At 38.7% G+C, this 23,339-nt stretch overlaps 1 protein-coding gene across 1 annotated transcript in view; it reads left to right on the top strand.

Moving 5' to 3' along the window:
- The window catches only part of BRCC3 (BRCA1/BRCA2-containing complex subunit 3), a 76,607-nt gene that overhangs the window by 9,074 nt on the left and 44,194 nt on the right, over positions 1-23,339 (top strand). The window contains exons 5-7 of the mRNA XM_019937465.3: positions 1,758-1,845; positions 6,285-6,373; positions 8,038-8,093. Coding sequence (XP_019793024.1) covers positions 1,758-1,845; positions 6,285-6,373; positions 8,038-8,093 — 233 coding nt within the window. The remainder of the gene's footprint in view (positions 1-1,757; positions 1,846-6,284; positions 6,374-8,037; positions 8,094-23,339) is intronic.

Here is a 23,339-nt window from a genome sequence, read left to right as displayed (position 1 = left end):
AGCTAGCCTTTTGTGATAAGGATAGTGATTTTTGTCAGCTTTTTCACAGTATGTGTGTGTTTTTTCCCAATCAAATTGTTCTTGTTGCACTTTTATATAATCATATATATCAATCTCCTCTTACGATGTGTACCTTTTGCATCTTTTTTTAAACTCTTTAGTCTGAAATAATTATAGATTCATGGAAAGTTGCAAAAATAGTATGGGAAGGTCCCTGTACCTTTACACAGTTTCCCCCAAAGGTTACATGTTGCATAACTTATGGTTCAATATGGAAACCAGGAAATTGACATTAATGTGTGTAGTTCTATGCCATTTTGTCATACGTGTGGAGAGATATATATAAAACCACCACAGCAGCCAAGGTGCAGAGCCGCTCCATTGCCTCAAGCTTCCCCTGGACGGTCACCCTCACCCCGCACACCTCAAACCATGGGAGCCATGAATCTGTTCTCTGTCTCCTCACTATAGGTTGGATTTTCCCAATTCTCTGCACACCTGGTAATTTTAGATTGGATGCCAGGATTATGATTTTCCCCTGGGGGCTGGATATCTTTGTATTCCTAGACATATTTTTTTAGCTTTGTTCTGGGATGCTGTTAGGTTACCGGGGACAGTGAGACCCTATTGTTACTTGTTTGAAGATTTGCTGCGTGGGACCGGAGGAGCTTTCAGTGTAGGAGTCATTTTTTCCGAGGCCTTCTGAGCCTCCTGCCCAAGGCCGCCTGAAATTGTTAGATTTGCATTCTGGCCAGTGGGGACAGCCCCCAGTCCCTGTCCTGCTTGAGTGCTGGGCAGAGTGACCTTCCATCCTTTCGGGTGGTCCTTTCCCTCGCCTTAGCTGAAGAAATGGGCTTAGGGAAGTTAAGTAACTTCTCTTGGCATTTGAAATTAAAAAAATATATATTTAAAAAGTTTTTGTTGTTGTTGTTGGCTGTGCCACGCAGCATATAGGGTCTTAGTTCCCCAACCAGGGATGGAACCTGTGCCTCCTGCCGTGGAAGTGTGGGGTCCTAACCACTGAACCGCCAGGGAAGTCCCTAAAAAGTATTCTTACACTTAGCTATACAGATAGGACTATTGGGTTTCAATGCAAGTAATTCACAGGAAAATGAACCAGCACTTTACAGTGAATAGCAACAGAAGGGGACAGCTTCTTATCTCCAACCGAGTTCTTATCTCAAGTCAGAGCCTCAGACAGTTACGGTAAATTTTTATTTCCAGAACAAAGGAGAAAATGTTCTTTTGGAGGATATTTCTAGACAAATGGGGAGACTAAACTGGGGGTCTTTGTTCATTTGGTCTCTGAAACCACCCTACTTGCTATTGTTGACACTGGCAGCTTGCCAGAGAGAAATGAAATGAATTTTTTAAATTTTGTACTTTTTCAGGAGTGAGGGTAGGTTGGGCTAGAGGACAGAAGATTACTCAAGTTAATAATGTGACATCCAAAGATTTAGAAGCTTCTTTTCAGATAGCACAGTGATAAGTATTTGAGTGATCAAATATTAGCTAAATTGGATTAAGAGCATATAACTATATACAATAATGGAAACCAAATGGATTCTATTTAAAAAAAAAGAAATACTTTTGGCTTTAGAAGGGAAGTCTGGGAAATTCTGGGCATTGACCTTTTTTCATTCTTTTGTTGACATTAAATTGTGATAGGTTTATTTTAAACTTCAGGTTGCTTTCTGAGCCTTTATTAGCATCACAAATTGTGTTCCCACAAGTTGAAAATACCTTGACAGACACACAGGTTGGCTGAACTAACTGGCCGCCCCATGAGAGTTGTGGGCTGGTATCATTCCCATCCCCATATAACTGTTTGGCCTTCACATGTCGGTAAGTATTATGGGATTGCAATGTTTTTTGTTCTTAGAAATGAATATCATTTTTCCTTCTCCATTACATGGGCTGTGGTTATTTTAAATCAAAATTTAAGTATCCTTAAGCAAACGTCCTTATTTTTATTTTGCTGTTTTAAAGGTACTGATTTATGTCATATTGATTATTTTTAATAGAGATAAAATTTTAGCACTCCATTTTGACAGTATTCAGGAAATCAAGACTAAACCCTGACAATTGGCTGGTATCCAAAATAATGATAATAATAATAAATAAACTATAACTGAAAATTGCCGGTTGTGACTATCACTGTCTAGTACACTACCATTTGGAAGAATCAAAGGTGTGAAGGGTGAAATTTATAAAACTGATGTTTACAATCTCTGTTTGACACATATATCATCCTAGCTCTTGGGGCTGTCAACCTACCTCCTCAGCCCTCTAATCAGTATAATGTAACAAGATTGTTTTCTCTCTCTCTCTTTTTTTGTTTTTTTTTGGCTGTGTTGGGTCTTCGTTGCTGTGCGCGGGCTTTCTCTAGTTGCGGCGAGTGGGGGCTGCTCTTCATTGCAGTGCGCAGGCTTTTCATTGTGGTGGCTTCTCTCGTGGAGCACGGGCTCTAGGTGCGCGGGCTTCAGTAGTTGAGGCTTGTGGGCTCAGTACTTGTGGCTTATGGGCTCTAGAGCACAGGCTCAGTAGTTGTGGTGCACAGGCTTAGTTGCTCCACGGCATGTGGGATCTTCCCAGACAAAGGCTGGAACCCGTGTCCCCTGCAGTGGCAGGCAGATTCCTAACAATTGCGCCACCAGGGAAGCCCTGTTTTCTTTCTCTTTATCTTTACCCTTTTTCTCTAATCATGGTCACTTTTTGTCTCTATCTGACTCTTTTGAAAGAATTAGAATAACTTTACTTGCGGAAATGAATGTTTCCTCGTCTAACCCGTGACTTAGAGACCTTCCCCCTCATGGCAGTGAGGAGGAAACAGAGGCTCCCATGTGCTGAGTAAGTGGCAGTGCTGAGGTCTGAACCGTATCTGTCTCCCAAGTCTGTAGCATTTGATACTGCAACCACTCTCTACTTCTTGAAACACTTCCCAAATAGTCACGAGGAGTGTGTGGCTCCTAAGAAACTAAGCTGAGGTTCGAGCTGAAATACTTTGTGCAAAAACAGTCAGCTAATAAGTGGCAGAGTCAGTATCTCAGTGGAGGTTTCTGTGAATCAGGGGCCTTGGCATTCTCCAGCGTCTGCTTTGTCTGGTTAAGTGGGAATGCTATTTATGAAAACAGGAAATGGAGGAGGAAGCATAGGTTTGGTGGTGGGGAAAAAGATACATAGTTGAGTTATGTCATACCCATGCAACGATCTTACCCAAATTTTACCTATAGGACGTGGCTTGCAAAAGAAAAAAGAAAAAGGGAAGCAATTTAAAAAGCACAGCCTATTTTGTAAATCGCATGTGACTTGGCACTGTTTTTCAGTTACTCTTACATTAACTTTCCTGTCTTTGTAAGTGCATAGTAAAAGGAGACATGCGCCTGTAGTTATGTTCCTAATCATAAGATCTGCTTGATCCTTTTATAAGAAGGGAAGCACTGCTACGGTGATGTCATGGTGTGTTAATTTATTACCAAAGTTGGTGGGTCAGATCAACCTCCCATGACAAATATAGGCTGTAGTTTTAATTAAGCAGTTTTCTATAACCAGTCATTTTTAAAAATTACATTTCCCCAAACATTCTCTTCTAGAAGTTACATGTCAATACTCCTTAGAATCATTACAAACAAATTTTTTTTGATATTACAATACATTTCTATGCCCTTCTTTAGCAAACTGACATAGATGGAAGCTCTGTTAGGACCAGGGATAGAATAAGTGAAGGCTGAACCAAAATTTTATTGTGATGTGATGGCTATCTCAGGGCTCATATTCTAAAAACACTTGTATGTATAGTCTCTCATTCTTTTAAAATCCTTTATTATGAACTGGGGTCTGTGGTTTCTGTTTCAGGAAAATTTTGAGTCAAGAGTAAATGAAAGAATATGGTGCTCAGACTGTTCTACTTTTACACCAGGAAACGGGAGGTGTGATTCTTTTGTCTCTTCAGACTGTCTGATGCTGAAAGAAAAATTGGCACAGTTGCAAGAAGGTCTCTTGGATGGTCCTCATTTAGACTAAAGTGTATCTTTTGGATTTGGCATTTAGGAGGTAATTTGGAAGTAATTAAGTTACCTCAGGGAAAAATGTAAATCAGGGTAAGGGGCATAGGGTTTGTATTTTAAGTAACGTGATTAGGCCTCATGGAGAAGGTAACAGTTGAGCAAAAACCTGAAGGAAGTGAGAGTTGGCCGTGCAAATATCTTGCGGAAGAGCGTCCCAGGCAGAGCGGAATAGGCAGTGCAAAGGCCCTGAGGAGGAGCATGCCTGGAATATTTGAGGAAAAGCAGGAGAGCCAGTGTGGCTTTGGGAGTAGCAGATTTTGTGGAGGAAATCAAGTGTGTGCTTTTGGACATGTTGAGTTTCAAATGTCTGGTAGGCAAGTGATGCTCACCTAGCCTGGCTTTGGTCTGTGACCAATTCGATAAGGAGCCTACACCAAACATAAATCCTCTGTCGGGAGTCCCCTGGTGGCCTAGTGGTTAGGATTCTGGGCCTTCACTGCTGTGGCCCGGGTTCAATCCCTAGTCAGGGAACTGAGATCCTGCAAGCAGCTTGGCATGGCCAAAAAAAAAAAAAAATCATCTATGTCAACTTAGCATATTGTTTAGTTCAGCTTACATTTTCCTTAAGACTTTGTCAATGAAGGAAGCAGAGCATTAATTTCCATTCCAGCTCAAGCTCTTGTCTCCTTGTGAACGGGTAACAAATAGTTCATGGACCTACTGCCTTGAGGAGCACAGTATTAAGACAACCAAGTCTCAGTGTCAGGTACACAATTGGATATATGATTCGGCAGTTTGGGTAGAAGGCTGGAACTAGAGTTTATTGAGTAGGAGTTGGGAGTGGCCAGTATAGAGATGAGATTTGAAGCCGTGGAACTAAATGAACTCCCCCAGGGAGTAAGTGTAGATGGAGAAGAGAAAATAGCTGAAGACAGAGCCCTGGGCATGCCAATATTTCGAGGATGGAAAGATGGGAAGGATCCAGCAAGAGACTGGAAAAGAAGAGCCAGGAAGTTAAGAGGACAGAGATGAGAAGAGTGGGAATGTGAGGCCAAGTGAAGATAGTGTTTCAAAGAGGGAGCAATCGGGTAAATTGAGAACCAAAAATGCATCATGGGTGATCTTGACAGAAGCACTTTGGGTGGCACAGTATGGATACTAATCCATTTCAGATTCAGCAGTTCATCAACAATGGTTGTGGATGGAACGAAATGTAATGAATTATTATGAAGTACCTCTGATGTGCTAGGCGTTGTGCTAAAAACATCTGGCAACTTTTAAAACACAAAACCCTGAAAAAGTACGGATGATGTTTATCCTTATTTAACTGATGAGGAAATAGGCTTAGAGGTATTAAAAATTTTACCAAGGTCATATAGCAGGTACAGAGATCATTCAAACAGTGCTGTTCATTTTCACCAACTGTTTCAGCCAGTATTTTTCTCATACTCTTTGCTGGGTACTGTTGGGCCCTACTCTTTACTTAGGAATATATTGGGTAGAAGTCCCAGTGCGAAGTATATTTAAGAACATATAGAACAAGCTAACTGGGCATAAGTCACCGGACCAAACCATGCTGTGCACTGTTTTGTTGTAATACCAGATCTTTTGTATCCATAAATAATGGTCTGAGTACTTCATATCTTTAAACTTTGCCTCTGTTCAGTTTTTGGTAATCTTTTAGCTAATCCTTTCAAATGTTACTTGGTGCTTGTCTATGATTTCCGTTTCAAAAATTGTATCACCATTTAGTGAGATTTTGTTTCTGTTCCCTGGAATGTAGTATTTAATTCTATTGTAGTCACTTGTATACAATAGTTTCCTCTGTAATAGTTCTACACTGCCATTCTTTAGTATCAAGTCTAATGTATTCACTTCCCTAGAAGCTGTCCATCAAAAGGCTTATTCTAAGAAATCTGCTGTCTCCTTCGAATGCCTTCCTTTCTTTTGGAGTCCTCCTGGAAGAAATTATCGGTGTTTTGGGGATAATAGGCTTTCCATTTTTTTCTTTCTATGCTACATTTCATAGCAGGGCTAGTTGTGGGCTAGGCAGCCTAGAATTAGTAATAAATTTTATTATTTAATTGCCGACTCCTGTAGTATTTCACTAACCTAGTAAAATGTTTATACTTTGACAATAATATTGTCATTAGGATGTACCCCTGTTCTGCCTTTAGAATCTGAATCCCGCGAGGATTGTATGCTGCTGTTATCTTTATATTTTCATGTCTGGGAGATACAGTTTAACAGCAGATTTTTATTTTTGTTTATTTGCAGATGTTCGTACACAAGCCATGTACCAGATGATGGATCAAGGCTTTGTAGGACTTATATTTTCCTGTTTCATAGAAGATAAAAATACAAAGGTACTGTGTGTGTGTGTGCGCGTGTGTGTGTGTGTGTCTATGTGTGTGTGTGTGTGTGTGTGCACATGCGCATGCGTGTGTGTATAAACACACAGACACAGAGAATAGAGAAAAATCTTTTTGCAATTTTAATAGGGTGGCCAGGGAAGGTTTCAATCAGGAGGGTCATTGAGTCAGGACCTGAAGAAAGTGAGGGAGCAAGTCTTGTGGATTTCTTGGGGGAAGAGCGTTCCAGGCAGAGGAAATAGCCAGTGAAAAGACCCTGAGGTGAGTGTGGCATGTTTAGGGGACATCGAGGAAGTCAGTGTGGCTGCAGCAGAGTGAGGCAGAACATGACTACATGTCGCAGCTTGCCTCTGTCAGTCCCAGTTCCACCCATTGTCCCAGTCTCCTATTCAGTTAGCACCTTTCCTTCTTGGAAGTGTCCTGGTAACATGGTAACCAGGACATGGTACCATGGTAACTCTTTGCATGGTAACTCATGTGGTCATCCTACAGTGAGGTCTGGAAGATAACTGGGGGTGGGGCTGGGGGGACAGGGAGGGAGGGGGTGCAGAGACCATGGCGTCCGTGAAACCAGTTAGGGAGCAACTGTAGTAATCTAGGAAAGAGATGACGGATGTTTGGCCACGGTGGTAGGAGTGGAGGCTAATAACAGGAACAAGTGCTACCATTTATCACGCATTGTATGGCACTTACTCTTTAGGTGTTTTACATAAATATACTCGAACCCTGACAACCACCTGTGAGGATTATTATTATCAATTTTTATGGATAAGCAAACCGAACCTCAGAGAAGTTAAGCAGCTCAATCAATGGCTAGTCTTGCTGTTCTGTTTGAATTTTACGTTCAGATCAAGAGGTTTTACTATGTGTCACTTCAAACAAAAAGAAAATTTAACACTGCAAGTATGAATTTTGCCGATTTACCAAGTTTAGTACATTTACCAAGTTTAGTCCTCTTGTTTAGTACATTAGTTATATTCTCAGAATCTATGTTAATAATGAATATTCTTCATAAAATCACTCTTTTCTGAAAACATTAAAGTTTACTATCTTGAACTTCATACTTCATTTGAAATGCTTCTGGCTTTGTCATCATAAATTTATTGTCATTATAAATAGTTGTTGCATGAGTTTGTCAGCTTCCAAAAAAGGAGTTTGAATGGTCTCATTCTTAGTTTCTTGGTTCTCATGTTTGTGAGCAATTCTCTGCTGTCACATGAGTGGATGTTTGATTGTGGCCATCTCACGTTGACTGAGTATTTTTTTTTTTTTTTTTTTGCGGTACGCGGGCCTCTCACTGTTGTGGCCTCTCCTGTTGCGGAGCACAGGCTCTGGACGCGCAGGCTCAGCGGCCATGGCTCACGGGCCCAGCCGCTCTGTGGCATGTGGGATCTTCCCGGACCGGGTCATGAACCTGTGTCCCCTGCATCGGCAGGCGGACTCTCAACCACTGCGCCACCAGGGAAGCCGTTGACTGAGTATTTGATCCTTCTTACAGGAACTGAGTTATACATAGTCTATCTTTGGAGTCTCTTCTAACCTTCCAGTCCCAGAGGGGCCTTTGAGTTTTAGGTTAGAGTCAACTAAATTGCTATAACTCTTTCAATATTAATCCTCTGTGTGACCTTTCTTTTTTTCTTTTTTCTTTCTTTTTTTAGACTGGACGGGTACTCTACACTTGCTTTCAGTCCATACAGGCCCAAAAGAGCTCAGAGTAAGTATGACAGAGATATATGTATGTATTGGTGGGTTAATCTCCATTCCAGGGAATTGATTGTTTTATTTCATTTTATTTTTCTCATTAGTAAGACACTAAGAATTCTATAGTCTTGCTTATACATGTGAACATCTCTGTGAGGAATTAGAATCTCTTTAGCATCTTGGATATCAGGGATCTAGAAAGCTAGGATCATATAAGCAAGGAGTCTGTTCATTGCAGTTACATCACCACAGCACTGTCCCACATTTCCTTTCCTGCATTATTCTAAACTGAGTTGCACTGTTACTTTCCCTGTCTCTGATGAATTGTAAAACAAAGGCTGAGTGTGCAGAGTCTTATAGATTTGTATAAGCTCTTGTCTTTGTTGTGCCATAAACTTGATTTTAGAATTACAGTATCTCATTTAAATGTTTGCATAGCTTAGTTTCCTCATTTAAGTTCAATTCAACCTAAATTAGCAAATACAGTAACTACTATATGCCAAGCACCATGGTAGGCACCAAGGAGGCAGAGAGAAAGCCAAGTTCATTATCTAATTGGGAGACAGAAACAAAGAATGCCTTAAGTTTTTTTCTTATAATATTTGTCAATTTATTATGATAGCATTGTTTGAAACAGCAAAGAATTGGGGAAAATAACAGATGTCTGTCAGTACAGAACTGATTAAATAAATTATGATGCATCTAAATGATGGAATAATATTCAGCTATTAAAAATATGAGGGGAATTCTCTGGCGGTCCAGTGGTTAAGACTCTGTGCTTCCACTGCAACGGGCCCAGGTTCAATCCCTGGTCGGGGAACTAAGATCCCACATGCCGCATGGCGTGACCAAAAAAAATAAGGATGCTTAGTAGTGCTACATAAATATCTCCAAGATACACTGTTAAGTAAAAAAGGCAAGGTACAAGAACAGTCTGTATAGAATGCTACCATTCATGTAAGGATATGGAAGAGAAATCTACTCATGACATACCAGTGTACTTGCTTGGAAATACGCAGAATATCTGGAAGGAAACATCAGTCACCTCAGCAGAGAGGAAGTAGGAAGGAGGTGTGGAGACTTAATTGTACCTTTACATAGCTTTGGGATGTTGAACCATACACAAGTGTTAATTTTTAAATTTTTCATCAAAGTAATAGATGCACGTGCATAAAAATATCAGATGGCACAGAATTTATGAGAAATACTGTCACTCCTCAGGGGGAACCACTTCTTTCTCCCAATTTTGTTTTTAGTTCTTCTGTTGTTTACCTTGATATCTCTAAATAATATACTTTTGATACTCTTTCTTGATTTACTAATTTTAGATATTAATTATTCTTCTTATTATGTTATCTTGGTCTCACAAATGAGGATTTAGTTCACACCGCCCCAACTCCATTCTGCCCAATGTAGTTATATTACTACTTTTTGTTCTTCTGCTGTTACTTTTCTAATCTGAAAGTTTGCCCCTTTATTTATTCTATCAACAACAGACAATAGACATCTCTTGGCTCCCTAGTGTTACTTGCAGTTTTACCATAAACCTTTATATTTTCACAGTTGCAAAAACCTGTGTTCTATGTTGTAATCACAATTGTGTTTTCTGTGCTTTGTGTACTAGTTGATTCTAAGAATAGAAAACAAAATGTTTATATTGTTATGATTATATAAATATTATTCCATGTACAACCAAGCACTATAAAGTAGTATATTATGATTCCATTTCCTTTCCTGTATAGCTTTTTGCTTTTTCATGGGGTTTTGAATGGCTTTTTTCTCCCTTATTTCTCTGACTTTATCACCTCCCTGAGTTCCAGATTCCTAGGATCGCTCCCTAAAGCCTTCTATCTTCCTGTGCTAATCAGGTCTCAGCTGATGTCTTGGGGCTTTCCTTCATTATTCTCCTGGGTTGGATCCATTGTTGTCTGGATTTCATGTCATTTTTCTTGGTTCACTCTGTCATTTTGCTGTTAAAGGCCGTCTAGTAACTTCCTAAGAAAGGTGTGCATTTGAGCTAAACCTTCTGCATCTGTGCTTGCCTGAAAATGTTTTTATTCTTCATTAATAACCCTAATGGATAAAGAATTCTAAATTGACATTTTCCCCCTCAGAACATTAAAATTGAAAAAGTGACATCAAGAGAGAAAGTGACAAAAGAGAGAGTGACATCAACAAAAATGGCAGAGTAGGAAACTTCAAAAGTCCTCCACAGGGCTTCCCTGGTGGCGCAGTGGTTGAGAGTCCACCTGCCGATGCAGGGGACGCAGGTTCGTGCCCTGGTCCGGGAAGATCCCACATGCCGCGGAGCGGCTGGGCCCGTGAGCCGTGGCCGCTGAGCCTGCGCGTCCGGAGCCTGTGTTCCACAACGGGAGAGGCCACAACAGTGAGAGGCCCGCGTACCGCAAAAAAAAAAAGTCCTCCACAAAAGCAGTGAATAGCTGGCAAAAACTGTCAGAATCAACTTTATTGGAACTCTAGAAACTAATCAATATTTTATAGCAACCTGGCAAATACTAAATCCAGAAAAAAAAAACACCAGAATTGCAGCATTTAAGTAAATCTCTGTCAAGTCACTAGATGGCTACTAAGCTAACAAGACAAAGACCTCAGTGGCCACATATAACAAAGAATATAGACTATAAAAAATTAGTTCAGGAAAGTCACTAAACACACAAACAAAATCAGATAAAACAAGCGGCAACAATAAACCCTGGGGAGGGGGTGGAATACGATTTCCATAGTTAAAATATTCAAAATGTCCAGTTTTCAGCAACAACAAAAAAGGCATTCACAGAAACAAATTATGGGCTGAAAGCAGGAAAAATAAATTAATAAAAACATTCCTGGAGGAAGCCAAGATGTTGGGCTTACTAGACAAAGACTTTCAATCAGCTATTTAAAATATTTTCAAAAAGCTAAAGGAAATGATATACAAAGAACTAAAGAAAACCATGAGAATGATAGAGAATACCTAATAGAAAATATCAATAAAGAGAGAAATTATAAAAAGGAACCAAATAGGAATTCTAGAACTGAGAAGTACAATAAGGGAAGTGAAAAATTCACTAGGTAGGTTCAACAGCAGGTTTGAGAAGACGAAAGAAAGAATCACCAAACTTCAAGATAGGTGATTTGTATACATTTTCTGCCCCTTTCTCTATCTCATCCTCTACTGGGACTCCTATTATGAGTACACTTAGAGCGTTTTAAGATGTCCCACAGGTCTCAGGCTCTTTATTTTTCTTCATTCTTTCTTTCTTTCTGCTCCTCAGACTGGATAATGTCAATTCACCCAGTCTGAGGAGCTAATTTGAACTAAAGTGTTAATTGTAATTCCAGGGAAACCGTTAAGAAAGTAGAGATATATAGTAGAGAGAGAGAAAGGAAGGAAGCAAAACAGTGTACTAGAAAATGTCTTTCTAATACAAAAGGCGGTAAGGAAGAATTGAACAAAAAATGATATAAGACATAGCAATTATAAACATATATGCACCTAACAAAAGGACCCCAAAATATATCACACAAAAATTGACAGAACTGAAGGGAGAGGTAGGCAGTTCAACAATACTAGTGGGAGACTTCAACACTTCACTTTCCTTAAAGGATAGAACAATTAGAAAAAAAATAATGAAACAGAAGACTTGAACAACACTATAAACAAACTATACCTAATAGACACATACAGAATTCTCCACCCAACAATAGCTGAATACACTTCCTTCCCAAGTGCACATAAAACATTCTCTAGGATAAACCACATGTTAGTTCACAAAACAGGTCTCAATTTTTGAAGACTGGAATCATACAAAGCATCTTCTACAAAAATGGAATGGAATCTGAAATCAGTTACAGAAAGAAATCTGGAAAATTCACAAATATGTGGAAATTAAAAAACATGCTTTTAAACAGCCAGTGTTTAAGAGAAAGAAGAAATCACAAGATAAATTAGAAAATACTTTGAGACTAATGACAATGAAAACACAACATACCAAGATTTATGGGATGCAGCAAAAGCAGTGCTCAGAGGGGAATTTATAGCTATACATGCCTACTTTAAAAAAGAAATACCTCAGGGCTTCCCTGGTGGTGCAGTGGTTGAGAGTCTGCCTGCCAATGCAGGGGACACGGGTTCGTGCCCCGGTCCAGGAAGATCCCACATGCCGCGGAGCGGCTGGGCCCGTGAGCCATGGCCGCTGAGCCTGCGCGTCCAGAGCCTGTGCTCTGAGGCGGGAGGGGCCGCAGCGGTGAGAGACCCGGTACCGCAAAAAAAAAAAAAAAAAAAAAAAAAAAAAGAAATACCTCAAATCAGTATTTAAGGTATTTCTAACTCTACGCTTTAAGGAACTAGAAAAAGAAATGCAAACTAAATTCAAAGCAGTTAGAAGGAAGGAAATAATAGAGTGAAGACAAACAAAATAGGGAATACAGAAACAATAGAATCAAAGAAACCAAAAGTTAGTTCTTTGAAAAGATCAACAAAATTGACATGTCTAGCTAGACTGACAAAAAGATGAGAGAAGAACCAAATAACTAAAATCTGAATTAAAAGTAGGGACATTACTACCAACTTTACAGAAATAAAAATGATTATAAGGTAAAACCAAACAATTGTTAGATAACCTAAATGAAGTGGACAAATTCCTAGAAACACACAAATTGCCAAAACTGGCTCAAAAAGAAATAGAAAACCTGAACAGACCTATAAAAATTAAATAGATTGAATCAGTATGCAAAAACATCTCAACAAAGAAAACTCCAAGACCAGATGACTACACTGGTTAATTCTGCCACACATTTACAGAAGGATTAACACTAATCCTTCTCAAACTCTCCAAAAATAGAAGAGAATGGAGCACTTCTAACTCATCTTTGAGGCCAGTATTACCCTGATACCAAAGCCAGACAAAGATATCACCAAAAAAAAATATTACAAAGTGATATTCACTATGAATACAGATGCAAAAATCCTCAACAAAATCCTTCCATACTGAATCCAATAGCACATTAAAAGGATTATACACTATGATCAAGTGGGATTTATCCCTGGCATAGAAGTGAGGTTCAACATAAGAAAATCAATTGATTAATATTCCACATTAATAGAATGAAGGAAAAAACCCACGACTGATGCACAAAAAGCAAAATTTCAACATCCTTCCATAATAAAAACACTCAGAAAACTAGGAATCTAGGGAACATTCCTCAACATTTTTGGGCTTTTATGAAAACCCACAGCTAACATTTTACGCAATGGTGAAAAGCTTTCTCCCATAAGATGAGGAACAAGACAAGGATGCCCACTTTCACCACTGTTATTCAATGTTATTGGTAGTTCTAGCCAAAACAATTAGGCAAAAAAAGAAATAAAAGGCATCCAAATTGGAAAGTAAGAAGTAAAACTATGTATTTGCAGATCATGTGTTCCTATATATAGACAATCTGAAAGAAAGCCCCCAAAGCTACTAGAGTTGATAAATGAGTTCAGCAAGGTTGCAGTGTTCAAAATCAGTGCACAAAATCAGTGTGTATTTCTACACACCAGCAATGAACAATGTAAAAAATAAAACTAAAAAATCCAATTACGACAGCATACAAAATAATAAAATACCTAGGAAAAAATTTAACCAAGAATGGGAAAGACTTGTAAAGTTAAAACTAGAATACATTGGTGAAAGAAAAAACACCTAAATAAATCAAAAGATATCCCTTGCTCATGGATTGGAAGACCCAATATTGTTAAGATGACAGTACTTCCCAAAGATTCAATAAAATCTGTATTAAAATTCCAATGGCCCTTTTTACAAAAATGGAAAAGATGATCCTAAAATTCATAAGGAATTGCAAGGTGCCCTGAATAGTGAAAATAATATCGAGAAAGAAGAATAAAGTTGGAGGAATCACACTTCCAGATTTCAGAACTTACTACAAAGCTTCACTAACCAAAACTTTGTGGACCTGGCATAAGCAGAGACACAGAGACCAATGGAATAAAATTGAGAGTCCACAAATAAACCTGCATATCTGTGGCCAACTGATGTTCAACAAGGGTGCTGAGGTCGTTCAATGAGGAAAGAAGAGTCTGTTCAACAAGTGGTGCTGGGACAACTGGTTATCCACATACACTATATATAAAAATTAACTCAAAATAGATCAATGACCTAAATAGAAGAGCTAAAACTATAAAATGCTTATAAGAAAACATAGGGGTAAATCTTCATGATGTTGGATTTGGTAATGGAATCTTAGATATGACACCAAAAGCATGAATAACAAAAGAAAGCAGATAAATTGGATTTCATGAAAACTAAAATCTTTTGGGCTTCCCTGGGGGCTCAGTGGTTAAGAATCCACCTGCCAATGTGGGGACACAGGTTCAAGCACTGGTCCGAGAAGATCCCACATGCCGCGGGGCAACTAAGCCCATGAGCCACAACCACTGAGCCTGTGCTCTAGAGCCCGCGAGCCACAGCTCCTGAAGCCCATGCACCTAGAGCCCATGCTCCACAACAAGAGAAGCCACCGCAATGAGAAGCCTGCACACCACAACGAAGAGTAGCCCCCACTTGCTGCAGCTAGAGAAAGCCCGTGCGCAGCAACAAAGACCCAACACAGCCAAAAATAAATAAATAAATTTATTTAAAAAAAAACCAGACACTAAAATCTTTTCTGCATCAAAAGACATTACCAAGAAAGTGCAAGGACAACCTACAGAATAGGAGAAAATATATGCAAATCTTAATATCTGAATGGGTCTAGTATCCAGAATATATAAGGATCTCTTGCAGCTCAGCAACTAAATGACAACTCAATTTAAAAATGGGCACAGTACTTGAATAGACATTTCTCCAAAGAAGATGTACAAAAGGCCAACAAGCACACGAAAAGATGCTCAACATCATTAGTCATTTGGAAAATGCAAATCAAAACTAACAAGATACCACCTTATATTCACTGAGCTGACCATAATTTTAAAAATGGAGAATAACAAGTGTTGACAAAGATGTGGAGAAATTGGAACCTACAGACATTGTTGGTGGGGAATGTAAAATGGTGAGACTGCTGTGGAAAACAGTTTTTCGGGGGGAGGTTTTTCATATGAGAATTCATATGACCTAGCAACTCTATTCCTAGGTATATACCAAAAAGAATTGAAAACAGGTACTCAAACACTTGTACATGAATATTCGTAGCAGCACTGTTCACAGTAGCCAAGAGTTGGAAACAACCCAAATGTCCATCAACTGATGAATGGATAAACAAAATTTAGTATATCCATTGAATTGGACTATCACTCATAAAAAACGAATGAGGTACTGAAACATACTATGATGTGGAGGAATCTTGAAAACATTATGCTAAGTAAAAGAAGCCAAACAAAAAAACAGGTCACATATTGTATGATTTCATTTATATGAAGTATCTAGAATAGAGACAGAAAGCAGATTGGTGGTTGGCATGGTTTGGCCAGAAATGGGGAGCAGGATGGGGAGCAGCTGCTTTAATTGATACGGGGTTTTACTTTGGGGTGATGAAAATGTTTTAGAACTAGATAGGGGTTGTGGTCCTACAACATTGTAAATGTACTAAGTTCTACTGAATTGTTCCCTAGTTAAAATGGTTAATTATATTTTATGTGAATTTCACCTCAATTTTTAAAAATGGGCAAAAGACTTGAGTAGACATTTCTCCAAGGAAGATACACAAATGGCCAATAAACACAAAAACAGCTGCCCAACATCAGTAGTCTTTAGGGAAATGCAAATAAAACCGTAATGAGATACTGTTCTCACCAACTAGGATGGCTGTACTTTTTTTTTTTTTAAAGGAAAATAACGTGTTGCTGAGGATGTGGAGAAAACGAACCTTGACCCATTGTAGGGGGGAATCTAGAATGGTTCAGATGCTGTGAAAAAGTTTGGTGATTCCTCAGAAATGCATACATTGAATGACCATATGACCTAGCAATTCCACTCCTAGGTATGTAGCAGAGACAGTTGAAAACAGGTGTTCAAACAAAAACGTGTACTTGAATATTCATACCAGCATTGTCCATAAATAGACAAAGAGCAGAACTAACCCAAATGACCATCAGCTGATAAGTGAATAAACAAGATGTAGTGTATGTAGCCATACAATGGAATTTTCTGTCATAAAGGGAAATGAAGTACTGATAACTGCTGTAATCCTGAATACATGCTAAGTGAAAGAAGCCTGATGCAAAAGGCCACATGTGGTATGAAATGTCCAGGATAGACAAGTCTGTAGAGACAAAAATTAGAGGAGAGAGGTAAACTGGGAGTATATTAGTTTGCTAGGGCTGCCATAAAAAATACCACCAAGTGGCTTAAACAACAGAAATTTATCTACTCACAGTTCTGGATGCAGTAAGTCTAAGATCAAGGTGCTGGCAGATTTGGTTTCTTCTGAGACCTCTTCCTGGCTTGCAGATGGCTGCCTTCTCACTGTGTCCTCACATGGACTTTCCTCTCTACATGTGCATCCCTGGGGTCATTTTGCATGTCCAAATTTCTCCTTCTTATAAGGGCACCAGTCAGATTGGATTTGCGTCCAACCTTAACAGCCTCATTTTACTTTAATCACCTCTTCAAAGGCCCTGTCTCCAAATACAGTCACATTCTGAGGTACTGGGGCTTAGGGTTTCAACATACGCATTTGGGGGGAGACACAATTCAGACCATAACAGGAAGCGACTGCTTAATAGGTATGGGCTTTCTTTTTGGGGTGATGAAAATATTACAGTATTAGGTAACAGTAATGGTTGCACAACATTGTGAATGTACAAGTCCCTGAATCACACACTGTAAAATGGTTAAAGTGGTGAATTTTACGTTCTCTGAATTTTACCTGAAAAAGAAGTCCTTAGAAGTAGAGCTTGGTGCTGAAAAGTCCCCTCTCCCCACTTCTAACTTTGTGCTGGAAGTCTTAGTTCAATAAAGCAAGAAATAAAAGGCATATAGACTGGAAAAAAACTAATCCTCATTTGCATAAGACATGGTTATCTGCACAGAAAATCCCAAAGAATCTATAAAGAAATTCCTAGAACTAATAAGTGAGTTAAGTGATGTCACAGGATGCAATGTCAACACAAAAAAGCAATATTTCTTGCTTGTAGATTTTTTGATGATGGCCATTCTGACCCGTGTGAGATGATACCTGATTGTAGTTTTGATTTGCATTTCTCTAATGATAGTGATGTTGAGCATCCTTTCACGTGTTTGTTGGCAATCTGTATATCTTCTTTGGAGAAATGTCTATTTAGGTCTTCTGCTCATTTTTGGATTGGGTTGGTTGTTTTTTTGATATTGAGCTGCATGAACTGCTTGTCAATTTTGGAGATTAATCCTTTGTCAGTTGCTTCGCTTGCAAATATTTTCTCCCATTCTAAGGGTTGTCCTTTGGTCTTGTTTATGGTTTCCTTTGCTGTGCAAAAGCTTTGAAGTTTCATTAGGTCCCATTTGTTTATTTTTGTTTTTATTTCCATTTCTCTAGGAGGTGGGTCAAAAAGGATCTTGCTGAGATTTATGTCATAGAGTGTTCTGCCTATGTTTTTTCCTCTAAGAGTTTTATAGTGTCTGGCCTTACATTTAGGTCTTTAATCCATTTTGAGTTTATTTTTGTGTGTGGTGTTAGGGAGTGTTCTAATTTCATTCTTTTACATGTAGCTCTCCAGTTTTCCCAGCACCACTTATGGAAGAGGCTGTCTTTTCTCCATTGTATATTCTTGCCTCCTTTATCAAAGATAAGGTGACCATATGTGTGTGGGTTTATCTCTGGGCTTTCTATCCTGTTCTATTGATCTATATTTCTGTTTTTGTGCCAGTACCATATTGTCTTGATGGAGAACAGTATGGAGGTTCCTTAAAAAACTAAAAATAGAACTACCATACGATCCAGCAATCCTACTAGTGGGCATATACCCCAAGAAAACCATAATTCAAAAAGAGTCATGTACCACAATGTTCATTGTAGGACTATTTACAATAGCCAGGACATGGAAGCAACCTAAGTGTCCATTGACAGATGAATGGATAAAGAAGATGTGGCACATATATACAATGAAATATTACTCAGCCATAAAAAGAAACCAAACTGAGTTATTTGTAGTGAAGTGGATGGACCTAGAGTCTGTCATACAGAGTGAAGTAAGTCAGAAAGAGAAAACCAAATACCGTATGCTAACACATATATATGGAATCTAAAAAAAAAAGGTTCTGAAGAACCTAGGGGCAGGACAGGAATAAAGATGCAGATGTAGAGAATGGACTTGAGGACATGGGGAGGGGGAAGGGTAAGCTGGGACGAAGGGAGAGAGTAGTATGGACATATGTACACTACTAAATGTAAAATAGATAGCTAGTGAGAAGCAGCCGCATAGCACAGGGAGATCAGCTTGGTCCTTTGTGACCACGTAGAGGGGTGGGATAGGGAGGGTGGGAGGGAAACGCAAGAGGGAGGGGATATGGGGATATATGTATAAATAAAGCTGATTCACTTTGTTATACAGCAGAAACTAACACAACATTGTAAAGCAATTATACTCCAATAAAGATTTTTTTAAAAAAGCAATATTTCTAAATGCCAGCAATAGAAAATTGGAAACAACATTTTAACACAGTACTACAAAAAATGAAACAGGTGTAAATTTATCAAAATCTATCAAATCTATATGCTGAAAACCACAGAACATTGATGAAAGAAATCAAAGAAAACCTAATTAAATGGAAAGACATGCCATGTTTATGGATTGGAAGACTCAACATAGTAAAAATTTCAGTTCTCCTCAAATTAATCTATGGGTTTAGAGCAACAGCAATCAAAATTGCAGCAAGACTTTTTTTGTAGATACAGACAAACTGATTCTAAAATTTATATGAAAAGGCAAAGGAACTTGAATACCTTAAACAATTTTGAAAAGGAAGAATAAAATTTGGAGGAATAGTCTAACAGTTACACTACCATATACAAAATAAACGTCGTTCTAAACCTCATACCAAAAAAAAACATTAAAAGGGATCATAGGTCCAAATAGAAATAAGAGTGTGAAAAGTCTTAGAGAAAAAGGTAGAAAATCTGTATGATATTGGGCTTGCCAACCAGTTCTTATTCTTGGAACCAAAAGCATTTTTCCAGTAACTTATTTACAACACAGAAATAGAGTCACAGACATAGAAAACAAACTTATGGTTACCGGTGGGGAAAGGGGGATGGGAGGGATAAATTGGGAGATTGGGATTGACATATACAGACTAATATATATATATGAAAAAATAGATAACTAATAAGGACCTACTGTATAGCACAGGGACTTCTACTCAATAGTCTGTAATGACCTATATGGGAAAAGAATCTAAAGAAGAATGGATATATGTATGTGTATAATTGACTCACTTTATTGTACAGCAGAAACTAATACAACATTGTAAATCAACTATACTCCAATACAAATTTTAAAAAGCATTTTCCATAAAAGACATTTGATAACAAGACTTCATCAAAATTAAACAATTTACTGAGTGAAAGAAACTTAAGAAAATGAAAAGACTAGCTACAGTGTGAGTGAAAATATTTCAAATCAAATGTCTGAAAATAGACTTGTATCTATAATATACAAACAACTCTCAAAACTCAACAATAAAAAAGTATACAACCCAATTAAAAATGGGCAAAAGACATGAGCATATGCTTCACCAACAAGTATGTAAGAATGGCAAATAGATTTTTAATTAGGGGAAGATGGCAGAAGAGTAAGACGCGGACATCACCTTCCTCCCCACAGATACATCAGAAATACATCTACACGTGGAACTGCTCCTGTAGAACACCCACTGATCGCTGGAAGAAGACCTCAGACCTCCCAAAAGCCATGTGGATGAAAGGCTCTTGGTGCTCCAGCCAGGAGTCAGTGCTGTGCCTCTGAGGTGGGAGAGCCAACTTCAGGACACTGGTCCACAAGAGACCTCCCAGCTCCACGTAATATCAAATGGCGAAAATATCCCAGAGATCTCCATCTCAACACCAAGACCCAGCTTCACTCAACGACCAGCAAGCTACAGTGCTGGACACCCTATGCCAAACAACTAGCAAGACAGGAACACAACCCCATCCATTAGCAGAGAGGCTGCCTAAAATCATAATAAGGCCACAGATACCCCAGAACACACCACCAGACGTGGACCTGCCCACCAGAAAGACAAGTACCAGCCTCATCCACCAGAACACAGGCACTAGTCCCCTCCACCAGGAAGCCTACACAACCGACTAAACCAACCGTAGCCACTGGGAACAGACACCAAAAACAACGGGAACTATGAACCTGCAGCCTGCAAAAAGGAGACCCCAAGCACAGTAAGATAAGCAAAATGAGAAGACAGAAAAACACACAGTAAATGAAGGAGCAAGGTAAAAACCCACCAGACCTAACAAATGAAGAGGAAATAGGCAGTCTACCTGAAAAAGAATTCAGAATAATGATAGTAAAGATGATCCTAAATCTTGGAAATAGAATAGAGAAAATGCAAGAAACATTTAACAAGGACCTAGAGGAACTAAAGAGGAAACAAGCAACGATGAACAACACAATAAATGAAATAAAAAATACTCTAGAAGGACTCAATAGCAGAATAACTGAGGCAGAAGAACAGATAAGTGACCTGGAAGATAAAATAGTGGAAATAACTACTGCAGAGCAGAATACAGAAAAAAGAATGAAAAAAACTGAGGACAGTCTCAGAGACCTCTGGGACAACATTAAACACACCAACATTCGAATTATAGGGGTCGCAGAAGAAGAAGAGAAAAGGACAGGGACTTAGAAAATATTTGAAGAGATTATAGTTGAAAACTTCCCTAATATGGGAAAGGAAACAGTTAATCAAGTCCAGGAAGCACAGAGAGTCCCATAGAGGATAAATCCAAGGAGTAACATGCCAAGACACATATTAATCAAACTATCAAAAATTAAATACAAAGAAAAGATATTAAAAGCAGCAAGGGAAAAACAACAAATACCACACAAGGGAATCCCCATAAGGTTAACAGCTGATCTTTGAGCAGAAACTCTGCAAGCCAGAAGGGAGTGGCAGGACATATTTAACGTGATGAAAGAGAAAAACTTACAACCAAGATTACTCTACCCAGCAAGGATCTCATTCAGATTTGATGGAGAAATTAAAACCTTTACAGACAAGCAAAAGCTGAGAGAGTTCAGCACCACCAAACCAGCTTTACAACAAATGCTAAAGGAACTTCTCTAGGCAAGAAACACAAGAGAAGGAAAAAACCTACAATAACAAACCCAAAACAATTAAGAAAATGGGAATAGGAACGTACATATTGTTAATTACCTTAAATGTAAATGGATTAAATGCTCCCACCAAAAGACACAGACTGGCTGAATGGATACAAAATCAAGACTCATATATATGCTGTCTACAAGAGACCCATTTCAGACCTAGGGACACATACAGACTGAAAGTGAGGGGGTGGAAAAATATTCCATGCAAATGGAAATCAAAAGAAAGCTGGAGTAGCGATTCTCATATCAGACAAAATAGACTTTAAAATAAAGACTATTACAAGAGACAAAGAAGGACACTACATAATGATGAAGGGATCGATCCAAGAAGAAGATATAACAGTTGTAAATATGCACCCAACATAGGAGCACTTCAATACATAAGGCAAATACTAACAGCTATAAAAGGGGAGATCGACAGTAACACATTCATAGTAGGGGATTTTAACACCCCACTTTCACCAATGGAGAGATTATCCAAAATGAAAATAAATAAGGAAACACAAGCTTTAAATGATACATTAAACAAGATAGACTTAATTGATATTTATAGGACATTCCATCCAAAAACAACAGAATACACATTTTTCTCAAGTGCTCATGGAACATTCTCCAGGATAGATATCTTGGGTCACAAATCAAGCCTTGGTAAATTTAAGAAAATTGAAATTGTATCAAGTATCTTTTCCGACCACAACACTATGAGACTAGATATCAATTACAGGAAAAGATCTGTAAACAATACAAACACATGGAGGCTAAACAATACACTACTTAATAACGAAGTGATCACTGAAGAAATCAAAGAGGAAATCAAAAAACACCTAGAAACAAATGACAATGGAGACACAACGACCCAAAACCTATGGGATGCAGCAAAAGCAGTTCTAAGAGGGAAGTTTATAGCAATACAATCCTACCTTAAGAAACAGGAAACATCTCAAATAAACAACCGAACCTTGCACCTAAAGCAATTAGAGAAAGAAGAATAAGAAAACCCCCAAAGTTAGCAGAAGGAAAGAAATCATAAAGATCAGATCAGAAATAAATGAAAAAGAAATGAAGGAAACGATACCAAAGATCAAGAAAACTAAAAGCTGGTTCCTTTTTTTTTTTTTCGGTATGCGAGCCTCTCACTGTTGTGTCCTCTCCCGCCGCGGAGCACAGGCTCTGGACGCTCAGGCTCAGCGGCCATGGCTCACGGGCCCAGCCGCTCCGCAGCATGCGGGATCTTCCCGAACCGGGGCACGAACCCGTGTTCCCTGCATTGGCAGGCGGACTCTCAACCACTGCGCCCCCAGGGAAGCCCAAAGCTGGTTCTTTGAGAAGATAAACAAAATTAATAAACCATTAGCCAGACTCATCAAGAAAAAAAGGGAGAAAAATCAATAGAATTAGAAATGAAAAAGGAGAAGTAACAACTGACACTGCAGAAATACAAAAGATCATGAGAGGTTGCTACAAGCAACTCTATGCCAATAAAATGGACAATATGGAAGAAATGGACAAATTCGTAGAAATGCACAAGCTGCCAAGACTGAATCAGGAAGAAATAGAAAATATGAACAGACCAATCACAATCACTGAAATTGAAACTGTGATTAAAAATCTTCCAACAAAAAAAAGCCCAGGACCAGATGGCTTCACAGGCGAATTCTATCAAACATTTAGAGAAGAGCTAACACATTTCCTTCTCAAACTCTTCCAAAATATAGCAGGGGGAGGAACACTCCCAAACTCATTCTATGAGGCCACCATCACCCTGATACCAAAACCAGACAAAGTTGTCGCAAAGAAAGAAAACTTCAGGTCAATATCACTGATGAACATAGATGCAAAAATCCTCAACAAAATACTAGCAAACAGAATCCAACAGCACATTAAAAGGATCATACACCATGATCAAGTGGGGTTTAGTCCAGGAATGCAAGGATTCTTCAA

This window comes from Tursiops truncatus, chromosome X, assembly GCF_011762595.2.
Source record: "Tursiops truncatus isolate mTurTru1 chromosome X, mTurTru1.mat.Y, whole genome shotgun sequence".
In the NCBI taxonomy this organism is placed as follows: Eukaryota; Metazoa; Chordata; class Mammalia; order Artiodactyla; family Delphinidae; genus Tursiops; species Tursiops truncatus.
Note: the sequence above shows the minus strand (reverse complement) of the source record. Positions and strands in the feature narration are given on the sequence as shown.